At 44.1% G+C, this 22,910-nt stretch overlaps 1 protein-coding gene across 4 annotated transcripts in view; it reads left to right on the top strand.

Moving 5' to 3' along the window:
- The window catches only part of LOC311047754 (serine/threonine-protein kinase WNK1-like), a 40,665-nt gene extending 20,439 nt beyond the window's left edge, over nt 1-20,226 (top strand). For 2 of the 4 annotated variants that reach the window (XM_084060596.1, XM_084060595.1), the window contains exons 4-27: nt 2,362-2,582; nt 4,265-4,422; nt 5,864-5,952; nt 6,071-6,290; nt 7,296-7,397; nt 8,003-8,405; nt 8,538-8,698; nt 8,852-8,938; nt 10,428-10,541; nt 11,025-11,101; nt 11,184-11,340; nt 11,453-11,569; nt 12,006-12,110; nt 12,793-12,829; nt 13,003-13,137; nt 13,394-14,409; nt 14,509-14,583; nt 14,705-14,824; nt 14,944-15,268; nt 15,411-15,579; nt 15,699-15,892; nt 16,072-16,227; nt 16,333-16,559; nt 16,692-20,226. In XM_084060596.1, coding sequence (XP_083916722.1) covers nt 2,362-2,582; nt 4,265-4,422; nt 5,864-5,952; nt 6,071-6,290; nt 7,296-7,397; nt 8,003-8,405; nt 8,538-8,698; nt 8,852-8,938; nt 10,428-10,541; nt 11,025-11,101; nt 11,184-11,340; nt 11,453-11,569; nt 12,006-12,110; nt 12,793-12,829; nt 13,003-13,137; nt 13,394-14,409; nt 14,509-14,583; nt 14,705-14,824; nt 14,944-15,268; nt 15,411-15,579; nt 15,699-15,892; nt 16,072-16,227; nt 16,333-16,559; nt 16,692-17,054 — 4,828 coding nt within the window. In that variant the 3' untranslated portion in view covers nt 17,055-20,226. The remainder of the gene's footprint in view (nt 1-2,361; nt 2,583-4,264; nt 4,423-5,863; nt 5,953-6,070; nt 6,291-7,295; nt 7,398-8,002; nt 8,406-8,537; nt 8,699-8,851; nt 8,939-10,427; nt 10,542-11,024; nt 11,102-11,183; nt 11,341-11,452; nt 11,570-12,005; nt 12,111-12,792; nt 12,830-13,002; nt 13,138-13,393; nt 14,410-14,508; nt 14,584-14,704; nt 14,825-14,943; nt 15,269-15,410; nt 15,580-15,698; nt 15,893-16,071; nt 16,228-16,332; nt 16,560-16,691) is intronic. The other 2 variants (XM_084060597.1, XM_084060598.1) reach the window with 2 other exon arrangements.
- The last annotated feature ends 2,684 nt before the right edge of the window (nt 20,227-22,910 follow it).

Here is a 22,910-nt window from a genome sequence, read left to right as displayed (position 1 = left end):
ATCCTTATAACAGTTTATTAATCTGCTCCTGTAAATGGTTGAATGATTTCCCTTCGTGCACAAGCAGATCTGTTTCCTGAAAACCGTTCACTTCTCCTCTGTTCTTTTGACGGATTAAAGTTTAATTAGCCATTAGCCTGTCTGGCAGTCTGCAGATGGAAAGAGGATATTTTCTCAACCCCAAATGCCTAGTCTCACGTGCTTAGCCACATCTCGTTTGAGTATTAACAAAACAAAATATGCAACAAAACAGTCAGAAAAAGTTAAAAGGATGATGGCCAAATATGTAGTATGTAAATGTGACAGGCTGGCAAAGATGTCTCTTAGAAGTTTTGTTTTCCTTCACCAATAATATAATGCTAAATAATTAGTGTGGTTGCCCAACAGGGCAACCAGACTATAGTACTCTATACACTTTCTTTGTTTCTTTATTTATAGATGAACTTTTTTTCAAACCGCATCTCCTCCCACAGTTTTGCCTAACATCCCCTAATGTTGTGCCATATATCAAAATGACCGTCTAAATCGGGAATCGTGTGCTTGTATTTTGCTAAGAGATTGGTTAAATAGTTTAATTGATATTGATTTATTAGTGCATTAAATTTCCCCATCCACTTTAATGTAAAAGTGAAAAAAATCACATTCAAGTATTTTTTTCTCAGAAACCGTAAGAGCTAGAGTTACCAGATTTGGAGGGGAGGTTCATAATATTGTCCGAAATTATTGAAAAAATAATTAAACAATTCGGCCTCATGGTGGCGCTATAACAGCCCACTTTACCTTTTGGCCTATAACTCTTGAACCGTAGGTCGTAAAATCAAAATGTCTTTTTCCCTAGATTCCTTGGGTCATTACGCAACTTTCCATATAGGCCACGCCCATTTGCGTCATGATAGATTTTTTGATATTGATTTATTTGTGCATTAAATTTCCCCATCCACTTTAATGGGAATTGCAAAAACTCCCATTCAAGTATTCTTTTCTCAGAAACCGTAAGAGCTAGAGTTACCACATTTGGAGGGGAGGTTCATAATTTAGTCCAAAATTATTAGAAAAATAATTACACCAATCGGCCTCATGGTGGCGCTATAACAGCCCCCTTTACGTTTTGGGCTGTAACTCTTGAACCGTATGTCGTAAAATCAAAATGTCTTTCTCCCTGGATTCCTTGGGTCCCAACGCATCTCCCCATATAGGCCACGCCCATTTGCGTCTGGATACATTTTCCGCCATTTTGAATTTTATAAAAAACACACTTTTTGCTCCTTTTCCTTCATTTTTTTCCCAAATCTCACACAAATCGGTACACGGGATCTATGGACCCATGCGATAAACCTATCCAAGCGGAATTTTGATAGTCCGTACCGTTCGTCCGTAAATGGCTTCCAAAGTTAGCGGGAGGGGCCCGTTTGACCAAAAATGCCAAAAATCACGAACGAAACGTCCGGTCGATCCCAAATTTGAATCACATGTCGAGGGTGGTATACTAAACCATCTCCAAAAGCCTTTCCACTTTGATCCATAGGGGGCGCCACAACTGCTCAAAATGTAACCGTTTGATGCAAAAACCTTATTTTGGGGGGATCAATCCTCTCAAAATGAAACGCAAGCGATCTCAGGAGTGACGCGACAATGTAATTGGCGCAGTCTCCGACGGTATTCCTCCCGGTATTCCTCCCGGCGTTTTACTCGAGTCCCGACCGGCGCAACCACATAATTAATTCAATGAATTTTCTTCAAAACACACTTTTTGCTCCTTTTCCTTCAATTTTTTTCCAAATCTCACACAAATCGGTACACGTGATCTATGGACCCATGCGATAAACCTATCCAAGCGGAATTTTGATAGTCCGTACCGTCCGTCCGTAAATGGCTTCCAAAGTTAGCGGGAGGGGCCCGTTTGACCAAAAATGCCATAAATCACGAACGAAACGTCCGGTCAATCCCAAATTTGAATCACATGTCGAGGGTGGTATACTAAACCAATCCCCAAAAGCATTTCTACTTTGATCCATAGGGGGCGCCACGAATGCTCGAAATGTAACCGTTTGATGCAAAAACATGATTTTTGGGGGATCAATCCTCTCAAAATGAAACGCAGGCGATCTCAGGAGTGACGTGACGATGTAATTGGCGCAGTCTCCGACGGTATTCCTCCCGGCGTATTACTGGAGTCCCGACCGCGTCGGCGCAACCACACTTTGCAATTGCCAATTGCGACGCGTCTAGTTAGGATTGTAATCGACCTGTGGTGAACAAGATACACTAGCCTTGCTAATGTATCTTTTCATTTATTTTATTTGTTAAAGAAACTTTAGTCCTGTGAAATGGTGATGATGTTTAATCCTGGATCTTGTTTAGATATCTGAAACGGTTCAAGGTGATGAAGATTAAAGTGCTGCGGAGCTGGTGTCGACAGATCCTGAAGGGGCTACACTTTCTACACACTCGGACTCCCCCCATCATCCACAGGGACCTCAAATGTGACAACATCTTCATCACAGGCCCCACGGGGTCCGTCAAGATAGGAGACCTGGGACTGGCCACACTCAAGCGGTCATCGTTCGCCAAGAGTGTCATAGGTAAGACTATAAGTCACTGCGGCTGCCTCCTGTACCCAAACTGCCATGCAACAGACTTATTTCCAATGATTTTATTGAATGATGTTGGTATTTAGAGTTGGGGGTTTACATGTTATAGTTTTTAGTTTTTTGACAGTGTGGTTTAAAAACAGACCACAGTGTTTCAGCTCTCTCTCAAACCACAGCTCAAATAGTGGGCAGACTTTGTGGCAGTAAGCTGATCACCACAAGCATTTTCTCCCATCGCCCTCACGCAGCACGTCGACTAGGTTTGGTCACTGTGATAGAATCAATTTCTCTTTTTCCCTTTAAACCGGGAAAGGTTCTTTTTCCTTTCAGGCACCTACTGAAAGTAAGTAGCGCCACTGATTTCTCTCAACTCTACATAAATATTGTCATACAAATGTCCTGCCTTATCCTGCCTGTCATACAAAAGTACCTGCAAGCTAACCTGGCTAGGGCTAAAGGTATACCCCTTGCCTTCTGTCTTAGACTGGTCTTTGTTCTGTGGTTTGGAAATATGTGGTCTGTTTGCCAGTGATGCCAATAATATTTAACGTCTCTTTCTATGGGTTTGCTTCAACAGGTTGTTTTTGCTAGTGTTTGTCTCTTACTGTCTTTTAAAACATTTTCAGGACAGCAGAATCTTTTTGCTCCCTTTCCTGTCAAGGGAGGTCTTCTCCCTTCTGCCCCCTCCCTGTATCAACCCCTGAGCCTTTGTTTTATCTTTGTTTTTTTTACTTTCACATTCTTGGGTATGTTTTTAAAATGTAGGCTCTAGCCTCAGCTGTGCCCCATTCTGCTGTATGGAATGAATAGGGTACGGCTGGTCAGTAAGTAAGTATGCACTGTTATGGGCCTGGTAAGTCTGCTACGTGTGCTGTGACACACCTCATTTCCAAAACAATTAAATTCAAATAACCATCTTGAGTTTTTCTGTGTACGACCTGAGATTGAAAGCAGAAGTTATCAGTCATTTGATGAAAGCTGGTGTACAGACACACCGTCGAGCTCAGTAGCTAGCTATGGGATATGCTTCTCTCAGACTTGACCATAACACTTTTCCTCGTACAGCTCCACTGGAGACGGTAAGTTGGACATCCAAAGGTAAGTGTAATAAAAATGGTGTTTTTTCTCTTAACTTGGTTGTAAGGTAAGGTCTTGACACAAGTTACTTCCATAGCTAGTCTTATTTATCAAAGATCATTGGCTTTCAAAATGGCAATCTGACAATCTGTGTTATCCTCAAGTGCCTCTCTGTAAAATGCTTTACTGACAGGTTATATTTAACACTCATTCTGACAAATGTGTGTTCTGTACATTGGCTTTCTGACATAAGATATTATTATGCCTCAAAAATCAAGGTCCTACACAGACAAACGCGTGCCTCTTTCTCTACAGTCTAACTGAGCCCAGCTTCCCCCTTCTTTTTTTTTTTTTTCTGTCCTTTTTGCTTTCCTCCCCCTCTCCTCTTTTTCTCCTCTTCCTCCGACTCTATGCTCGCAGGTTCTACCCCCTTCAGGAGACGGCAGCAGCAGGCGGGTCACTCTTCCTCGTCCTGCGCTTCCTCAGCCCATCACGGGTTCGAGGAGCGAGAGAGAGGGTGCATTGGGTTGTGAGAGACCCTCTCACTCAAGTCAGTCAGGGAGAAAGAGAGTTCTGAATAGTTGTTTTGATTTAAGGTACCCCTGAGTTCATGGCGCCTGAGATGTATGAGGAGAAGTACGACGAGTCAGTGGATGTGTATGCCTTTGGAATGTGCATGCTGGAGATGGCCACCTCCGAGTACCCTTACTCAGAGTGCCAGAACGCTGCACAGATCTACCGCAGAGTCACCAGTGTAAGTCTTCCCTTCAGCCCTCTGTGTCTTCCCCCTTCTACCAGCTGCCCCCCAAGTGTCCACCACCCCTTCCTGTTTGCCGTGTAGGATAGATCCCCTGCCAGAAATATCTACCCAGTCGCTCGTCCATCGCTCCCGCAGAGCTCTTGCTCTTTTTTTTGTTAAGCCTTTGTCAAGGCTATATAAGCTTTCTACCTTCCAGCACCTCTGTTTCCCCTTTCAGCATCACCTCATTCCTTTGTCTTTCGCTCTCTCTCTTTGGCTGTTCCCTGCTGCCCTCTGCCCTCCACCCTTTGCCCCTTTGCGATAAATGCACCAGTTTACAGGCTCCTTTAACAGAAAAAAACGTTAGCCCCTCCCTCTATCCAACCAGTTTTTCTTGCTTTGCCTGGCGTATGTGTGTGTGTGTGTTCAGCATATATACCTGAGGAGTGGATGATTGATGAGGGGGAGTGTGCCAGCACAGCTATTTTCCTCCCAGCTGATAACTGATCCGTGTCATGTGTCCAGAACGGCAGAAGCTGTCACAGAAAAACACTCTTCACATATTCATGCAATTAGTCATACTGGAATGCATAGTCGCCTGGTGATTCATGTCCTTAGATTTACTCAAGACTTGAATGACTGAGGCTCATAGATGAATAAAGGGCTTATCAAGAAAATGTACCTAGAAATCTGCACACCCACCGCCCCAGCTTATCATTAACCACACACATAACTGAAGGTCTTTCCTGTGCTATCAGCTGTACTCTACAATAGTGTTGAGGCATTGTCTATAGTGTTCTGTAATGCTCTTTTACATCACTGCTAAATATTAAACCTCTTTATTATGACCCTAGTGCCAAACTGTTCACGCACTCTGTGAACATTGCATTGTTGAGATGAACGTAAATGAACTCTGGAACAATTGTGCTCTCATCAGACTGCCATTACAGCTCTCAGCTAGTTCCCCTGTATTTATGTAGCGCCAGGCAGTCTCCTCCTGACATTGGCCCAATCCATCACTAGACAACAAGGCCCCCGTCTGTTGTCCCATGGCCTCTGCTCTCCACCACTTCTCATCCTGCAGTCTTTAAAAAACACCATCAGTCAATGACTCATTAGCCACCCACCTTTTAATTATTTCTGGTTGAATTGGTCGGGAGATGAGCTTTCTAGTGAGGAACCCCATGCACTACTGTGTATGTGTAAGACGTGTCCAAGTACAAAAAGTATTTTCCAAAACATACGGTCACCAATGTTTTCTTACCCTAGATTTAAGGAAAGGGATTTCCTGTTCATCAGGGCTGCCAAGATTTGACACGGTTAGGTTAAGACTACTGGCAAATAATATCTATCAGAGCAAATGAGGACATCGAGAGATGCAGGAGAGTTTTCACATTAAACAAGATATTCAGAAATAGGTGGGTCATTCTCATTCAATGTTCTGTGTTTCCTGTAGGGGGTGAAGCCAGCCAGCTTCGACAAGGTGGCCATTCCTGAGGTGAAGGAGATCATCGAGGGATGTATTCGCCAGAACAAGGACGAGAGGTCTGTTTTTTCCTTGCAGTTGTGCAATACTGCCCGTCAATCCTGAATTTGTGAGGTCAAGGACCGCCTAGGTGTGTTTTCTTTTGCGTTTGCTCACTGTCTGTCCCGCTCTACTCAGGTACTCTATCAAGGATCTCCTGACCCACGCCTTCTTCCAGGAGGAGACGGGGGTGCGTGTGGAGCTGGCAGAGGAGGATGATGGAGAGATAGAAGCTATCAAGCTGTGGCTGAGGATTGAGGATGGGAAGAAGCTCAAGGGGAAGTACAAGGACAACGAGGCTATCGAGTTCTCTTTTGACCTCAGCAAGGACGTGCCGGAGGACGTGGCACAGGAAATGGTGAATTCCAGCTGCAGTTCTCTGGTTTGATAGACTTTTAGGGTTAAAGGACTATACCACAGCTTTGGCCTTATATCGAACATAAACATATAATCCAATCACATACAGTCACGTTGTTCAGCCACAAGCTGAACAACTATTGCAGGCATTTAAACAGACTGTTGCCATACTTTTCTTACATGATCAACATTGTTTTGCTTGCTATCACCATGCAAACTGCCCCACCTCCAGTGTTAGGATTTAAGACTTCATTGATGTGGGTTCATATGACTATTATCATGTTCATTTAACACATTCACTGCCAGGGGGTTTCTAAAACACGCTGTAGCTTCTGCCAGCATTTTTAAGCATTCTGACTAATCTTTCAAGAACCACAGAATATTTTTCTCTTGTATGATCGATCCCCGGTTGCTAATCACGGAGGGTTTCACTGTGCTTCCGGGGGGAAAAAAGCGACCTCCCTTGTTATACGCCGTTGAAAATAGCATGTTTCGCCAACAATACATAGTAAAACACAGGAGCCGAGATACAGAATAGTTCCCAAATACTTTAACCAGGAAGTGAATGGAGCAGTAAATCTCGTTATCTCTTGGTTCTGTGTGAAAATTGGGCTGTATTCTGTAAGACGGCTCCCCCTATGGTAACACCTTTTTATGGGTCACAGGTTTCAATATAACAGCTGGAATGTTGTTGTTTTATGTTTTACAGCTATGTTTGTATAGCTTTTCTAAAAGGATTTCAATGTAGATTTTATTGGAATGTGTAAGGAAACATCTTTTAAACATTTGCAAGATCCATAATGATCTTGCACACAAAGATTAAAGTCAATGGAAAGCAACTCACCTGGCGCAAAAATGTAATAAATAGATTTTTTCTTAAAATAAGTAATTTGGTGACGGTATTCACTTTTGGACAAATGGTTTGTCACTTTCACTGTATATATGAATATACAGTGAATATTTGAGCTGAGGAGCTCTTAAGTGAGATGATGTTTTTCTGCTTCAGGTGGAGTCTGGCTACGTGTGTGACGGTGACCATAAAGCTGTGGCTAAGGCCATAAAGGACAGGGTGGCCCTCATCTGTCGCAAGAGAACACAGAGGCAGCAGGTCTGTACCAGCTCCATTTGGTTCCATTTGCACACTCTTCTGAGTTAAAATAACACTGCAGATTTTACTTAGTGCTTAGTGTTGTTGATGTATTTAAGGTAAATGTTGGTTCACGGGCTTTGCTTGTAGTCCAGTGAAAGGAAGAGGATGTAGGTCATTGTGCTATAGTTTTATGGCCCTAATAATGGTGGGTTTATGTTACGTTCCCAGCTCAAGGTACTAACTCAAAGGAAGACGCCAACGTCAACCAACAAATATAACAAACCCTATCAAAATCAAACAGATGAGGTATAATAAGTCGAAGCTGCATTCACTAAGGCTAGTTGTAGCTTGTCGGTTACAATTCTCAATAACAACAAAGCAGTGCTCCCACATAGCAAGCAATATGGACTGCCACAGGGGGAAGCCATTAAGTACGCCACACAGGTGACCCTGATTGTCAGAGGGAGCAGAGAATTGCAGGAAAATCATCCCACCAACCTAAGAAAAAGGGAGAAAATGGAAAACAGACAGAACACCTGAGAGTGGCCCTAACCTATAGTGTTCAGGTTTTTCTTGTTGGTGTACTGGTGGCATTAACAAATCTGCCCTTAATTGAATTCAAGGTCCGAGAGGAGCAGGAAAAGAAGAAAATAGAAGAAGAACAGCTGGGTCAGTTGCCACCCTCACAGCAGCCAGGCCCACCACCCAGCACCGAGGTCCCTCCACCAGTCGCACAGAATGTGCAACAGCCTGCTCCCTACGTCCCACCTCAGTTGAGTCAACCACCCACTCAGCAGATGGCTCCCCAACCCACAACCCAGCAGAGCCTTCAGACACCCATCTATAACACTCCTCAACCTGTCCAACCCACTGGCCCTGCACAGAGCGTCCCTTATTTCCCCCAGGCAACAGGGCCTGTCCCAGCTTCAGCTGCAGGACAGGGTCAAGCTGTGGTCCCCATCCAGCCAGAGTCAGAGGAGCCTGAGACGGACCAGCATCAACAGCAGCCGCAGCAAGTTGTGGGAGGTGTGTGTCTTCAGATGATTTCATGTTCAGATATTCGATGACAACATTGTAACACGATGACAGAGGTCTTTAATTAGTAACCCTTCATCAAGTCAATACTCTCCTTCCTTCTTGGCCCCACCACTCTTTCAGCCAATCAAATGGTAGAACGACCCCGGAGTTCCTCCATTCTCCCAGAGCCCCAGCCTGCTCAGCCCGTGATGTCATACAACCCTGTGCCCAATCAGCTTCAGCCCCAGGCCTCCTACCCTCAGACACAAACGGAGCAGATACAGCAACAGCAGGGCCCAGTGGTGAGTGAGGTTATAATTGGTAAATTAACCTGTGTTGTAGATAAGAAAAGCAGCTGTCCTCTCCTTTCCACACCGTCCTACTTACCCCTTACTCAACATCTGTCCCTCAACTTCTCTACTTGTGCACTTGTTTTTCACTCTTTGGTACATTAGGTTCAGCCACAAATCCCAGGTGTCCAGCCTACTACCGTTGTTCCTGTTGCCACCTGCGCCCAGTCTGCCCCCATGGCACTTACTCAGGTACATAGTGTTGCCATTTCTTAAGTCCAGAGGCCTAACATGCTCTGTGAGGCTCCTTCCCCGAAAAAATATGTGTGGATCCTTCCACACGTCCTTCCTTTATAGCACTACACTCGTAGACCTCCTTTTTCTTTTTCTTTTTCTCTCTATTCCCAATCTTCCCTCTCTTACTGTGTGTTTAGTTTTTTTTCTTATAGTATGGAGGTTGCTTTGATTGATTGAATATTTTATTAGGCAAAAAATGTAAAACAGCACAGTTACATTTAAAATACTTTGTCTAACAGGTCCGTTCATAAAAGTCCTTGCGGACTTGTTTCCAATGAGGACCTTGGTATTCAATTCATATACATATATAGTGGCACCACAGTTCGAATATCATTACAAAAAGAAAAAACAGCAAAAATAAATAAATAACACTATGTACAACAAAAAAGGGGGGAAAAGGATATGTACATGAACAGGGAGGGGGGGGGGGGTCGGCTGTCTAATAGGAAAATGGTACTACCTCCTCTTTTGGCCTCCTGAAAGGTGATTTTTTTTAAGGCTCTTTTAAATGAGCCCAGCGAACAGCATTTTTTGAGGGATGGGGTTAGACTATTCCAATCCTGGGTGGCAGTGGTCTAGAAGGAGAATTTGCCCATGTTTGTTTTATGGGTGGGTGGTACCAAATTGTTGTTAACGCTCCCTCTGGTATTGTGACTGTGGGTGTCGCTAACCTTTTGGAGGTATTTACTCAGATATGCGGGAATAGGGGGAATATCGGGAAAATTTGCATTTACAATTTTGAAGGCCAGTCCCATTTTAGTTGTTTAACCCTGTCTTCCACCCTGAGTCAGCCTAGGCTGGCAAAATGGTTGGGAGAAAGGTGGGTCATGGGGCCCCAATCCGAGGAGTGGCCGAATCAGTTTGCTACCAACCATCGCCCCCCCCCTCAGATAGATAAAATGTCCTTATGCCTCTTCTCCTTATCACACCCACAGCCCCTGTTTGTAGTCCAAATTTCACTGTAAAGTTGCTGTCTAGAAATAAAATGGCCAGTGTCAACCTATTAGCTGCCATCCTGCCTGGTTTCACATTTGTCCATTAAGCAATAGCAATTTTGAAGGGCACAATTATAGAATTTGTAGTATCCGGACATGGGACAGTGTTTTCATCGCTAAATCTTGCAAGTACGATGTGGTGGACCTGATGTCATTAAGGCGTGTTCAGTGAGTTGTTATCTAACACAGTCACTTTAGGAACCGGTCTGATTTAAGCAGCTATGGTATGTTATCCTGCAGGTAAGTGCCTGTGGGGCGTCGGAGAGGAGCCAGTGTAAAGCTATGGGAGATTTCAATCGATGGGGGAATGAAGACAGAGTGATTGTTTAGACCACTTCTTTGAATCATGTAAGTCTAACATGGATGTGTGTTAAAGTTCACATTCTCTCTCCCCCTCCCTATGTTCTGTCACTGCCACTCCCTCCATCTGTCCCCCCTCATCCTTGTAGCTGCCTTCCCAGCAACTGATTTTGCCCCCAACATCTCAGACCGCACCTCCCCAGCCGCAGCCAGAGGGCAGCACTGCTCTAATACAGTTGCAACCTGGAGCTCAGCAAATACAGGTGAGGTGACCCATAAAGATAATTTACCTTTCATCATGAATTCACAGTCTCTGTAGCAACAGTCTCAGACTAATTTCTATTTTATTTTCAAAGTTTCCTCTTTGCTATGGACTAACTTTTTCATTGCATGGTTGTTCTGCACATTCTTCTGCCTCTTACCACTGCATGCTGCTTAGTCATGGGCCTGTGAGTTGAGTCCTATACTGTCTCCTCCAATCAACGCAGAGCACCTATACTTTCTCTATCAGGCTTCATGCCTCTCTGTCCCACAGGTATTCTCAAGAGCACCAAACATTGTTTTGTATGTAGCTGTTGGGTGAAGTGTTTCGTTTGATATCCCTTCTCCCTGAATTCTGTGTGTTCAGTCCCTCAGAAATAATGAATTCCAAAGTGCATTAATGTTGCAGCCTGTCCACACTGTGTGTGGTTTGGCTTATTCATGTATGAATGTTCGCATTCATGGGTGTACTCTCTGCACTTAAGGCCCCTGCGAGTGTTGCCCAAGCACCAGTGGAGCAGCCAGGAGGTACTTCTGTATTAGCGCCGCTGTCTGTGGAAAGGTAAGAAAACAGAAATCACTGGTTCTGTTATCATTGCCGGTCTCATGCAGCTAGCTCACCGGCCATTCAATATGTCTCCCAGTTGCCTGTCAGATGCTGCCTCGGGTCTCAGCGATGGCAATGAGGGGTCAGGAGGCCGCCATGAGGGCCGCTCGCTTCAACGACGACATCAACGACGATCTGTACGCAGCCGCTCTCGCCATGACAAGACTGCCAAGGCTAAGCTCAATGTTCTCAATGTAAGCATTTTGGCTTTTCACACTCCCCATACTACATTTGAATCCCAAATCCATTCTATATGTTGCTCTTGTCTAACAGGATGACTATTCTAATGAAATTATTATATTTCAGATTTCCAATATGGGGGACAGAGTGGCCGAGTGCCAGTTGGAAACGCACAACAGAAAGATGGTGACCTTCAAATTTGATCTCGATGGTGATAATCCAGAGGAAATTGCACATATCATGGTAATATGATCTACAAAATATTCACTTGTTCGAGGCTGTTGATAAGTCTAAATCACTTGTTCGAGGCTGTTGATCAGTCGTCAGTCGTCCAGTAAATCGTCCTGATAAAGGTGTTCTTTTTGTGCAAGATAGACATTGTTACAGACGGTTCTCTTGCATATTTGCCTCTTAAAACTCATAACCTGGACAAAATACCATTGAATTAGCCATTGGATAATGGATGCTTACCGTCTCACAGCCCACTCCTCAAGTGCAACACCTCTGATGAGTAAAGACTAATTGAAACCTTATTGTTCTCACACATTTATAAATGTGACGGACATGAAGCAGATATCCATTTTCCAAATTGATGTGTAAATATTATTGTGCCAACAGAAAGGCTTCACATGTAGTCGGCTGAGTTCCAGTAGATGAACTTCTTTGCTGTCCCCAACAGGTTGAGAGCGAGTTCATCCTGGAGAGTGAGCGGGAGTCTTTCATTGAGCAGATCCGTGAGGTCATAGAGATGGCCGATGAGGGCATGAAGGAAGGCTTCACTCAGGTACAGTTCAAATACACTGAAAGCTTCATTCGGGTACATGCAGTCTGTATATACTCTGAGAGCTTCATTCAGGCCCTGAAGGTATTTATTAGGGTTTCGATGAACGTTGGAACCTTTATTTTTTTATTTTGGGGCGGCGTGGGCGCGTAACGTCATGCCGAGTTAAACTACATTGTTAACGTGGGCTGCCTCTGTGCGTCAGAAACGTTTAATTGTCCGAATGTCAGCATAACGAATAAACGTTCAGACGTTTGGGGCCAGCTGTACTGTCTATACACTGAAAAGTACAGTCTATACACTATATGAGAATATGCTGACACTAGCCAGGATTCTGACACTAGCCAGGATTTTGGGAGCTTGTAGATCTGCTATTTTCACTGAATGTTCGCCCCAGAATAGGGATGCTAGGGTTCATGTGGTCTTATCTTATGATTAATTACAATATTAAAAAGCAAAACATTATAATCAAAAGACAAAAGCTTTGTCTCAAAGTCCCTAACCTACCAGGGAGTTTCCAAGCTCACACAAGTGAGTTTGCAAACTCCCGGTTCCTCAAATTCACTGTGACATTTACACAGTGAAAGCTTCATTCAAGTACAGTCTATGTCATGACACTAGCTTGTTTATTTTGTTCCATGCCCTTTCTCACTGAGGTTCCCACTTTGTTTTTCTCTGTCAACAGATGATCGATCAGCAGCTGCCAGATCTAGTTCCTCCAGGTAAACATTCACCCTGTATGTACGGATGCATATATTCTAGACGGTACAATAGTCATTAAATTTGACAAAGTTACAAATGGATAAATGAATACTGAGGACTTTTACTGTTTGTAGTACGTAGTGAATCTTGTCCCGTCCTCTCCCCTGACATCTCTTCTGCAACATTCCCCCAGGCATCGCTCCCAGCATTGCAGCCCAGGTCGTTCACTCAGCTGGCCGTCGGTTCATTGTCAGCCCTGTCCCAGAGTCCCGTCTCAGAGAGCAGTTCTTTGGCCCCCCCTCTGCTAATAACTCTGTAGATGAACCAGGTAAGATTGTGTGTGTGTGTGAGAGAGTGAGTGAGTGCTGCTTATTCCCACAATCAGAATCCTTAATTCTGAATACGTCAACGTATTTATTTACTGCAGATGAAGACTGTATATCATTGAATCACTGGGGGTGTTAAAGATTGTGTTATATTATATTATTATAAGTTATGTTTCTCTTAATTTTTTGTGTTTGTGAAATAATTACTTGGTGCACAACAGGCACATTACAAAGGCTTTGTGTTCCTCATTTCGCCAGTGAGTCTGGGCCTCTCCCTGTCTGCTCCATCTGGCATTCTGCATCAAGCCTTCAGTCAGATGAGACAGACCCACGGAGAGAGACGCGCCACTCTCGGCCGCCAAACAACTGAGCCAGAGCCGAGTGTTGTTCCGTCCTCTCAGGCTGCTGCTGGACTCTACTCAACCTCTAGCCACGTCTTGGCTCCATCAGAGGCTGCACCTCATCTGACCGTCACCACAGTCGCCCTGCCCGTTGTGTCCGTCACCTCCACGACAAACTCCGCTCCCTCCCTGTCAGCTGGTAGGGTTTCCCCCACGCCGGCCCCAGCCTCCGCACCTGCCACCGGTGATCCAAGCCCACCACACCAAACAGCCCCCTCCCAGCCGGCACCATCTGCCACCATCCCTCCCTCTTCCACCGTCTCCCCTCCAGCTGTGTCCCAGCTCCCCCAGCATTTGCAGGCCTCTACCCCTCCTCTGCTGAGCAGCACTGTTGCCCCCATTTCCTCTGTAGCCAGTGCTACAGCCAGTACCACTGGGGTGGTGTCTGCTTCAGAGCAGCCGCCTGTCAACAGTGCTGTGCAGGTTCCATCTTCTCAAACCGTCCCTCCGTCCGTCCATGCAGCACAGCCCACCACCTCCCAGTGTCAGCCTGTTCCCACTTCCGTCCCCGCTGCTCAGCCTGCGTCTGTTCCTGCCCAACCCCCACCTTCTGCCAGCCAGAGCCAGGTCCAGTCCCAGCCAGTGGAGCCAGAGGGGGCTGAGCCCCAGTCCAAGGCCCCTGTTATGGATGACTTGAATGCTCTGGATAAGAAGCTCTATTCGGTCTTCAAAGGTGCGAGTTCTGCCACGGCCTCAGCAGAAAACACCGGCACCTCCTCTCCCCCTACTGGGACTACTTCCCCTCCACCTGGAGCAGCCCTGGTACCCCCAACCAATCTCCCCCTCACCCCAGGAGCACAGAGTACCCTTGGCTCCACATCCACCCCAGGGCAAGGCATTGCTCAGACTCCTCCAACCAAGCCCAGAGCACAGGTGACTAATTGCCAGTAGCTAACAAACATTTACTCTCTGTGTTTAAAGATATTGTATATGATTAACATGTTTGCTTTCCTCTTTGTTATCTTTTCCTAGACTTTACCTGCTATTTTAGATCATGTTAATAGTCCACCTTCAGAGCATACACCTCCAATCCCTGGACCAGCTCAGGTGAGGACTCGCGTGACCCTTGTTTAATCATCATGGATTATTTAGCTTTTTGGTACAAAATGAAGAACTACAGCAGTATCTTATGTTGCTTATATTGACTTATGTTTTCGTCCTTTCACAGTCGCAGCAACCTCTGGGTAATCTGGATGCCCAGTTGAGGAGAGCTCTGAGCCCAGAAACTGTTCAGGGAGGCAATATAGTTCCTCCTCCTGCAGCAGGCTTCACACTGGGACGCTTTCAAGTACGTTTTAATAAGAGCCGCAGATTCATCTTGTTTGCATGGCATTTCAATGTCAAACCTGTGTATATAGTATTTGATTTAAAATCACAAAAAAAATGATCCTCCACTCTTCTTCACAGGTCTCTGTTGCTACCGATGGTGCCAGCAGCAGTATCCCACACCCATCCAATGCAGTCTCCTCTTCATCTGCCACACCTTCTTCAACCTCCTCCTCTTCGTCGTCCTCTTCTTCTTCATCCTCCTCTCCCTCCAGTCCAGAGAACACCCTTCATCGGTCAACCACTCTGTCCAAAGGAATCCGGGGAGGCGACACTATAGATGGAGTGCCCCCTGTCCCCACCGGTCCTCCCACTCAGCCTACCACCATTGGGCGCTTCCAAGTGTCCACGAGTGCTAATGCCAGCACCCAGCCCAACTCCAAAGTGGGACGTTTTTCAGTAACAGGTATCTATCAAATTTAAGAGTTCACTGAACATAAATAAAAAGAACATAAAAAAAAAGAAAAACAAATCACTGCCTGGGTTGCTATTAAAACCCAAATGTAAACTGGTAAAGCCTGACATTATATCATTTTCACTTTCTTCAGTAACTCCGGCCACAGTAGCAGGCTCCAGTCCCTCTCACAGCTCCAGTGTGCAGAACGGGCCCTCGTCATCACCTTCTGATGCCCGCATCGGTTACATCAGCAGCAACGACGACGACTCGGGTCCCGAGGACGAGTGCTTCCAGAGGGAAGTCAGCCGTCTCCGAGAGAGGTATGTCCGCTGCGCCCTGTGTTGCTCCGCTTAGTGGATTCTGTGCTTGTGGGAGCTGGTTTATTTCTGTGGAACCGCTATTATTCAAGTAAGTTTCTCTGTTCTCCCCTTTTAAATAGGCACATGGTAGAGATCCAGTCCCTGCAGTCTCGTCAAAAGGAGGAGATTGATTCCCTGTTCTCCCGGTTGGGTAAACCAGCTCCCTCCGCTGTCCTCTCCCCTGCCGTGGCCATGGCCGGTGGCCGACGCAGGCCTAAGAGCAAAGGCCACAAATCGTCTCGGAGTAGTGGACAACCTAGCCCCATTCATGCAGGTAGTGACAATACTGATTTTACATTTATTTTCTTTGCCATTGTCATCCAATGTGTATGGACTCTACAATGCCTTCCTATGCCGCTGACTGCTGTTGAGCATTTACAATGAGGGAAGCATGTTAATTGATGTTCCCGGGTTAACACACAACTCTGTTATGTGTTGTGCTTATGTCTTTAGGAGCCCCAACCACAGCCCATAGCCCCCATGGTTCAACATCTCCCCCAAAGCATAATTCACCCTCTGCAACAGAGGCCTCTGAGATGGCCAGTAGAACCTCTTTACAGAAGCTCAAATCTTCCCCGTCCATGCCCAGTCTCAGTACTCCCTCCACAGGTACATGCAAGCACTCTTGCTTTTCACAGGCAACAGTTGCGTTTCACAGGCAACAGTTGCGTTTAGTTGATGTCCTAGTTCATCTCTCTCCTCTGTTTTCCTCAGGTGGTGCAGGTAGCACCAGCTCAGACAGTGGTCCAAGCCAAAGCCAGTATCACAGTAACTCCTTGACCCAGCCAGCTGGACCCACTGCTGCCCCTCTTAACCAGAAGTGTAAGGGCACCTTCACGTCTGACCTACACCAATTGGTGGATAACTGGGCCAGGGATGCAATCAGCTCCCAGGGCAAGAAGGGTCCCAGGACTGGGGCACAAGTAGCACCAGGGCATGATGTAAGGGTTCAGTACTACTCTTGTAACTCATGACATATACAGTAATTGTCATCGTTAATATGATTCACATGAAATAAAAGCCTCACTTATTTTCTTCAATAATAACCCTTTTTTCTACCTCCATCTATACAGATAATCCCTCCAGCCAACATGGCACGCAAATTCTCAGCTCCAGGCCAACTCTGCCCCAACCCCCCCACATCCACCCACCACCCTAACCCTGTCAACCCCTCTGGCCCTCTCGGACACCGGAAAGGCTCACTAGGACCCGTTAACCAGGGCTTTGGCTTTCCCTCAGCTCCTTTCAGTGCCCCTCAATGGGCAGGTCCCACGGGCCCTTGCCAGGGGAACCTGCTTAACCCCGCTCAGCCCCTGGCCCAGTACCAGCCCCCCACCTCTACCCCGTCATCCTTACAGCCGAACTACCACTTGGGAAACACGTCAGCCCCACAGAAACCTGTCAACCCTGGAGGTTCCAACCTGAGGCCCACGTAGCCCAGTCCATGCCCTGGTCTGGGCTACGATGTAGGGCAGGACAGGGTGGACAGCTAATAGGGCGAGAACCATTTGCTCTTCTGGAAGCTTGTCGGTTGGTTGATTGGTTGGTTGTTGTGCATTTTATGTTACCCCCCCCCCCCCCTCTATTACAATGGTGAAGAGCGCTGTATGGTTCAATCCTGTCAGGCAGAGCGAAAGCTGTCTGACGAGTGACAGGAAGGGAGTGCAATACACACACACACAGCACACCAATCACACACTTGCCCCGCCATTGGCTGTGGAACAAGCTGTGATTGAATAGCTGGTTGGTTTTGTCCAGTGAAGTGATGGACCCAAGGACATGACCAACAACGGCCAAAGATGTCTATTGAAAGCACCCATTGCAATGTCATCATTCCTGTGAAAAGGAGGGGGTACGAGGAATCTCGATTCACACCTTGACTGTTCCCTGGCCTTAAGCTTGACTAGGACAGAGAGTGTACGTGTTGACAGCCCTCAACATAAACAACGGACATACACATACACGCACACATACTCATATGCATGCACAAGCGCAGAATTATAATAATTAATCATCTTGAGTGTGTTGTGGATTGGTAGCATAAGCTGTCTGGGAGAATGAGGTGAGTTGTGACCACACAGAATGTTCAGGGGATTGATGCTTTTGTCCTGGTTGAAGCAGTTAGGTTTATAAAGTGGAAGGGTGTGTGAGAAGAGGGTGTCAGGGAAATGAAAGCAATAGTACGTGAGGCAGGAATGTAGTGGACAGGTTTGGAAGTTGCATATATCCCAGTAGCTACTTATTTCTGCAGTAAAATGCAATAACGGCAACACGAAGATAAACTGTCCCTTGTAACAGTGGCCTTAACCCCCCCCCCCCCCACCACCACCCCCCCAAACATACGTACACGTCAATTGTGTAAATAGACATGTCTTCACAGGGTTATGATTCCATGTTAACCTGTTTTGTGTTCCTGTGAGAAGGTCTGGTGTCTTCATGATTTGAGTTGTCACTCATCTTATCCACACAGGTCCGTTTTTGAGACTGATATGTTTATGTGAGCCAATGGATCTGTGTGCACTGTACATTATAAGAAACGAAAAAAATCTATTCTTGTGTTGACCACCACTTGGAGTTGTTTTGAGTTGAGGATGTCGCAAGTATAATCAATTTGGTTTAGGGTTTGTTTGAAACTGGCGAGGGATTACACTTCAGCTATTGTATTTGGGTTTGTTTTCACACTGAGGTTGAATGTGTTTTAAGTGAATGATACCAACTTGGCATGGTACACATCACTTGGTAAACCAAACGCCAACTCTAGCTGGTGTTTAGTAAACACGGTTTGACAGTTTGAGCTGTTAAGTCATTAATTATTTGGAGAAAAAAAAGGGAATTGGTTTGGGTCATGTGATCTTGTTTTATTTTGTTTTTGGGTGGGGGTGCATGACAACACAGTTAAACAGCTTGCTGACGAAAGTTATATCCAACAAAATATCTCACCTTAATTTGCCATAGCGGTCACCTCTCAAGTCATGACAAGCATCTGGGGTTCTCTCTGTGGTCTGTTTTTGTATGTGTATATTTAATTAAGAAAACGAGATGTTCTTTATGGACCTGTATTCAGCCATCAGATTTTGATGTTGTTTCACTGTAATTATTATTAAAGGTTGTTAAACAACATGTAGTTAAAGGAATATAAAAGTGCAATTTCAGGGTTGTTACTATTGGTATCCTACTCGACAGACGGTAACCCTGTATTTTATTAAGCTCTTCTCTTGGACCGCCATGTCCCATTTTTTTCTTTTCTGTTTTACTGTATGTATATATCTATATTAATGTGAAGTAAATGGTTTCATACAGTGCTCTGTCACTATAGAGCACTATGCCCTCTCTCCCCACCCAGTACATGCATACATGCGTTCTGCCCTGTAAATCTGCAGAACACTTGAGTGCCTTGCATCGTCATTAATGACCAATTCCACATACATCTAGTCCTTGAAGTAGTAAAGCCTGAGTTATGCTTAATTGTGACCGGGTGTTGCACACCAAAAATGGTAAATTGTGAGATTGTACAGTAGATCTATTTTCTGTGTGTGACACCGGCATGCAACTAATTATAAATCACACTTAATAATGGGAGTAGTGTCGTTGCTACAGTACTGTGGAAAACCAGCTAACATGTACTGTACAGCGGGAAAGAAACAAAATATACCGTCATGTGGCTGACGAACGTTTGAACCATTCTGAGGTTTTAACAGCTCTTTTCAAGATCAGAATGAACACCGTAAACACAAGACTTAAGGATTAAAGAGCACACTGGGTAATTTGGTAACAACTTATTTTTCTCTTTACAACTGCATTTGTGTTGCTTGTGTATTAGCTGTAATTATATTTTTGCTCTTAAAAACGTATGGTTTGGCTTAACTGTGTCTGGAGTGATCCATATCATTACAGTATTTCATCATAGCACTTGTTTGGTCAGAGAACGAGCCGTCTCTACTGGCACCGCTTGTTTTGCCACCTTGCATATGAGTGCCATCGTCTCATTGTGACCCTTTCACCTCCCGTAGATTGGATGACTACTTAAACTTCTCTAGAGAAAAATAAGTTACTGCAATGCAGAATATGCAATGTTTAAAGTTTTATAGGGATTGAGGGTGTAATGGAGGACTTTTGCATGCTGATGAGGGTTGTTACTGACTTAAATGTTTTTGATATTGAATAGAGATCCTGCTTTTTGTTGGTTTGTTTTGCCTTTGAGTCCTCACAAAGTGCCGATCTGTTGAATTGCCATTCACCACTGTCACAGGCACAACTATGATTTCAAAATACAACTATATCAGCATATAGATTCTGCATGCTAGCATCATTGGTTCTAGATCTTACAAATGTCAACCATCTCACAACCACTGTACAGCACAAGCTCACAACAGACTATATCCGCTTACTATTATTATTGCTATTATCAGTAACTTAACAAGATTCCTCTACAGTAATGTCTCCTGAGGCTACAGACACCCAGTTATATCCCGTCGTACTCTATTTCTGATCCTTTACTGACTTCTGTGAATCAGTGTTCTCTGGTTTTGTGTACGTTTTTTTTTTCTCCACATTGTACAAAATGTAAAAAAAGAGGAATAAAAATAAAAATAAAACTCAGATTTGGTATTGGTCTTTAAATACCTTTCCACATTTAGATTTTCCCACTGTTTCAACTTACATTAGTATCAATTAGCTAAATCTTTCAAAGCATAGCCTGGATGGAGGGTACTTTTGAAGGATGTCTCCAGTACTTTGTTGCAGTTCTACATAATTCCAACTAATCAAGGCTAAGTATTTTGTCTAGTGAAGGGTGAGATTTGTGTGCAGTAAGGGAATACATCTGCATTGGGGTGAGATTTGTGTGCAGTAAGGGAATACATCTGGGGCCTATTTCACGAAAGCAGAATTAGGGGTTAAGCCTGGATTTAACACCTATCCTGGCTTAATTTAGCCAGGATTAGCGATGAATCGGTTTCATGAAAACTGAATTATCTTAGCCAGAGCACCCTGGATAAGTTTATGACTCGATTTCACGAAAGAAAATGTACGCAATCCTACCTTAGTTACCATGGAAATTTAGCTGTGAAGGCCAAGCTTACTTAATCCAGTGCCTTGTTCTTCAAGTTTTTCCACAGTTAGTTCAACACATGTGTTTGTATATGGACTCATTTTAATCACCCTGCATTAAAATAAAATGAAATAAATACAATAAGATATAATCAATTTAATGATATTACTGAAATGGAGTGTGACCATGAATCATAATTGTTTCACAATGACTCATGTGATAGCCTATGTCATTGTCACTCTGTTAACACTAGTTCATATTGTTGTTAGATGTTTGATAATATATTACAGATTTTTTTTTATATTATAAAAAATGTCTGACAGAAATTATATATATATATATATATATATATAACAACAAAAACAACAACGTCAATCGCCTCGCGCTGCGAGCTCACGATCGGCTATTTTTGGCAAAGATGTAGAGGTGTAGAGGGTAAAAAGAGCAGACTAAGTAAACAAAAAAGTTTAATCTGAAACACAATTGTATACAATTATAGAGGGGGTCCCTGCTTCATCTTTCTCTCAGCTAGGGGGTCCTTGGCCTGAAAACGTTGAAGACCCCTGACCTACACTATAGGTGTTTTTTTCATGTTTGTAGCTGGCTGTAATCTTTCACTGAAGAGCATGCAGGGCAATGCTCAAAAACACACAACAGTTCTATAGTGGTAAAAAAAAAACAGTCAGACCTCTGTACCCTGCACGGTTTAACTGCTTCAGTGAATCTGAGACTCCTTGGACCATGTCATTCACTCATCTCTCCATCGCAGCTTCTTGCTCTCAGGAGAACCTGTTCCCCTGTCGTCAGCCTCCAGCACAGATGTACGCCCAGCGGCCCAGGCAAGGATAACTTTTATTACAGTTTGTAAAAGTGACAGTTTCATGCTCATTGTCTGATGTGACTTTAAGGTTGACATGTAAATCAGTGTGAATGCTAATGTGCACTTCATTGTCATCATCAATGTATGATTATTTATTTGTCTAATTGTTTGTTTTTAATGTCACCTTTTCTTCAATAAAGCCCTGCCAACTACACCATATGGCCTGTTCCTTGGAGGAGTTGATGCAAAAAGGACTTTAGCTTGTTATTAATTCAGTTCCTACTGTACATTGACACAATAGTATATGAGAAAAGTCATACTAAACTCGTACTGTCATAAAAAATAAAAAGTAAAAAAGTCATACAATACTTTAGTATAAACAAAATGCCATACAGTCCTGTCGTTAAAAAAATACTTTGTTCTTGTCAGCCTAAATTGTTCACAGCACAGTCAGCTATCTATTTTTATATTTAATTCTTGTGGGTTGTCAGGGTGACTGGTGTGGTTGTCATGGTTACTAACCATGTGTCATGTGTGTCAGAATGATTGGAGGGCGGAGTGTGTCATCAGTGGAGATCTGGCCCACCTGGACTGTCCTCTATAAAAGAGGTGGCTGGACTTCATTCTTGTTCTCTCTCTCACCGTGAAACTCACTGGGAGCACTCCAGCCTTTTGGATTTTGCTTGTTAAAGAACAAGATCACTGTGGTAGAGGTTTGGGTTGTGTAGTTACCTTGTCATGATGTAACTCCAAAGGTGAACAAGAAATCTAAAATAATTGCTTTATAATTGAATAGAAATTGATCATTCAAAATATGCTCCTCATTGACATTGTACGGTGAAACACAAAGTCACTCTTTTAGCACGTAAACGAACACAAACAAAGCTGATTCAGTCAATATAGAACATCACCAAACACAGTACTGTTTTTTTTTTTAAATAAAAATGTTAACTTCCTGTTGATTTTACTATTTGAAGATCCAGATCCGTGGATCCAGTCTGAGTTCTTTTTAATAAAACTAGCAAAATCAACAGGATGTTAGCATTTTTATTTATAAAACAAACGGTACTGGGTTTGATGATCTATATAGTCTGAATCAACTTTATTTGCGTTCGTTTGTGCTAAAAGAGTGACTTTGAGAGCTGTTTCAGCCAACAATGTAATTCATTGAGTAGCATATTTTTTTATTATCAATGGAGCAATTATTTTAGATTTCTTGCCCACCTTTGGAGATGCATCATGGCAAGGTAACTACACAACCCAAACCTCTACCAAAGTGGTCTTGCCCTTTAAGCACTGTTAACCACCCCAGTATCCGTATTGTGGGTATAGCTTTAGCAGAAAATAGCCGATTGGCAAGCTCACTGCGACACGTTGTGAGCTTGTCGATCGGCTATTTTCAGTCAAAACTTTCCTCATAAT

This window comes from Gymnoscopelus microlampas (genome assembly GCF_963454915.1).
Source record: "Gymnoscopelus microlampas genome assembly, chromosome: 6".
Taxonomy (NCBI): domain Eukaryota; kingdom Metazoa; phylum Chordata; class Actinopteri; order Myctophiformes; family Myctophidae; genus Gymnoscopelus; species Gymnoscopelus microlampas.
This window is presented reverse-complemented; position numbering and strand designations above follow the sequence as displayed.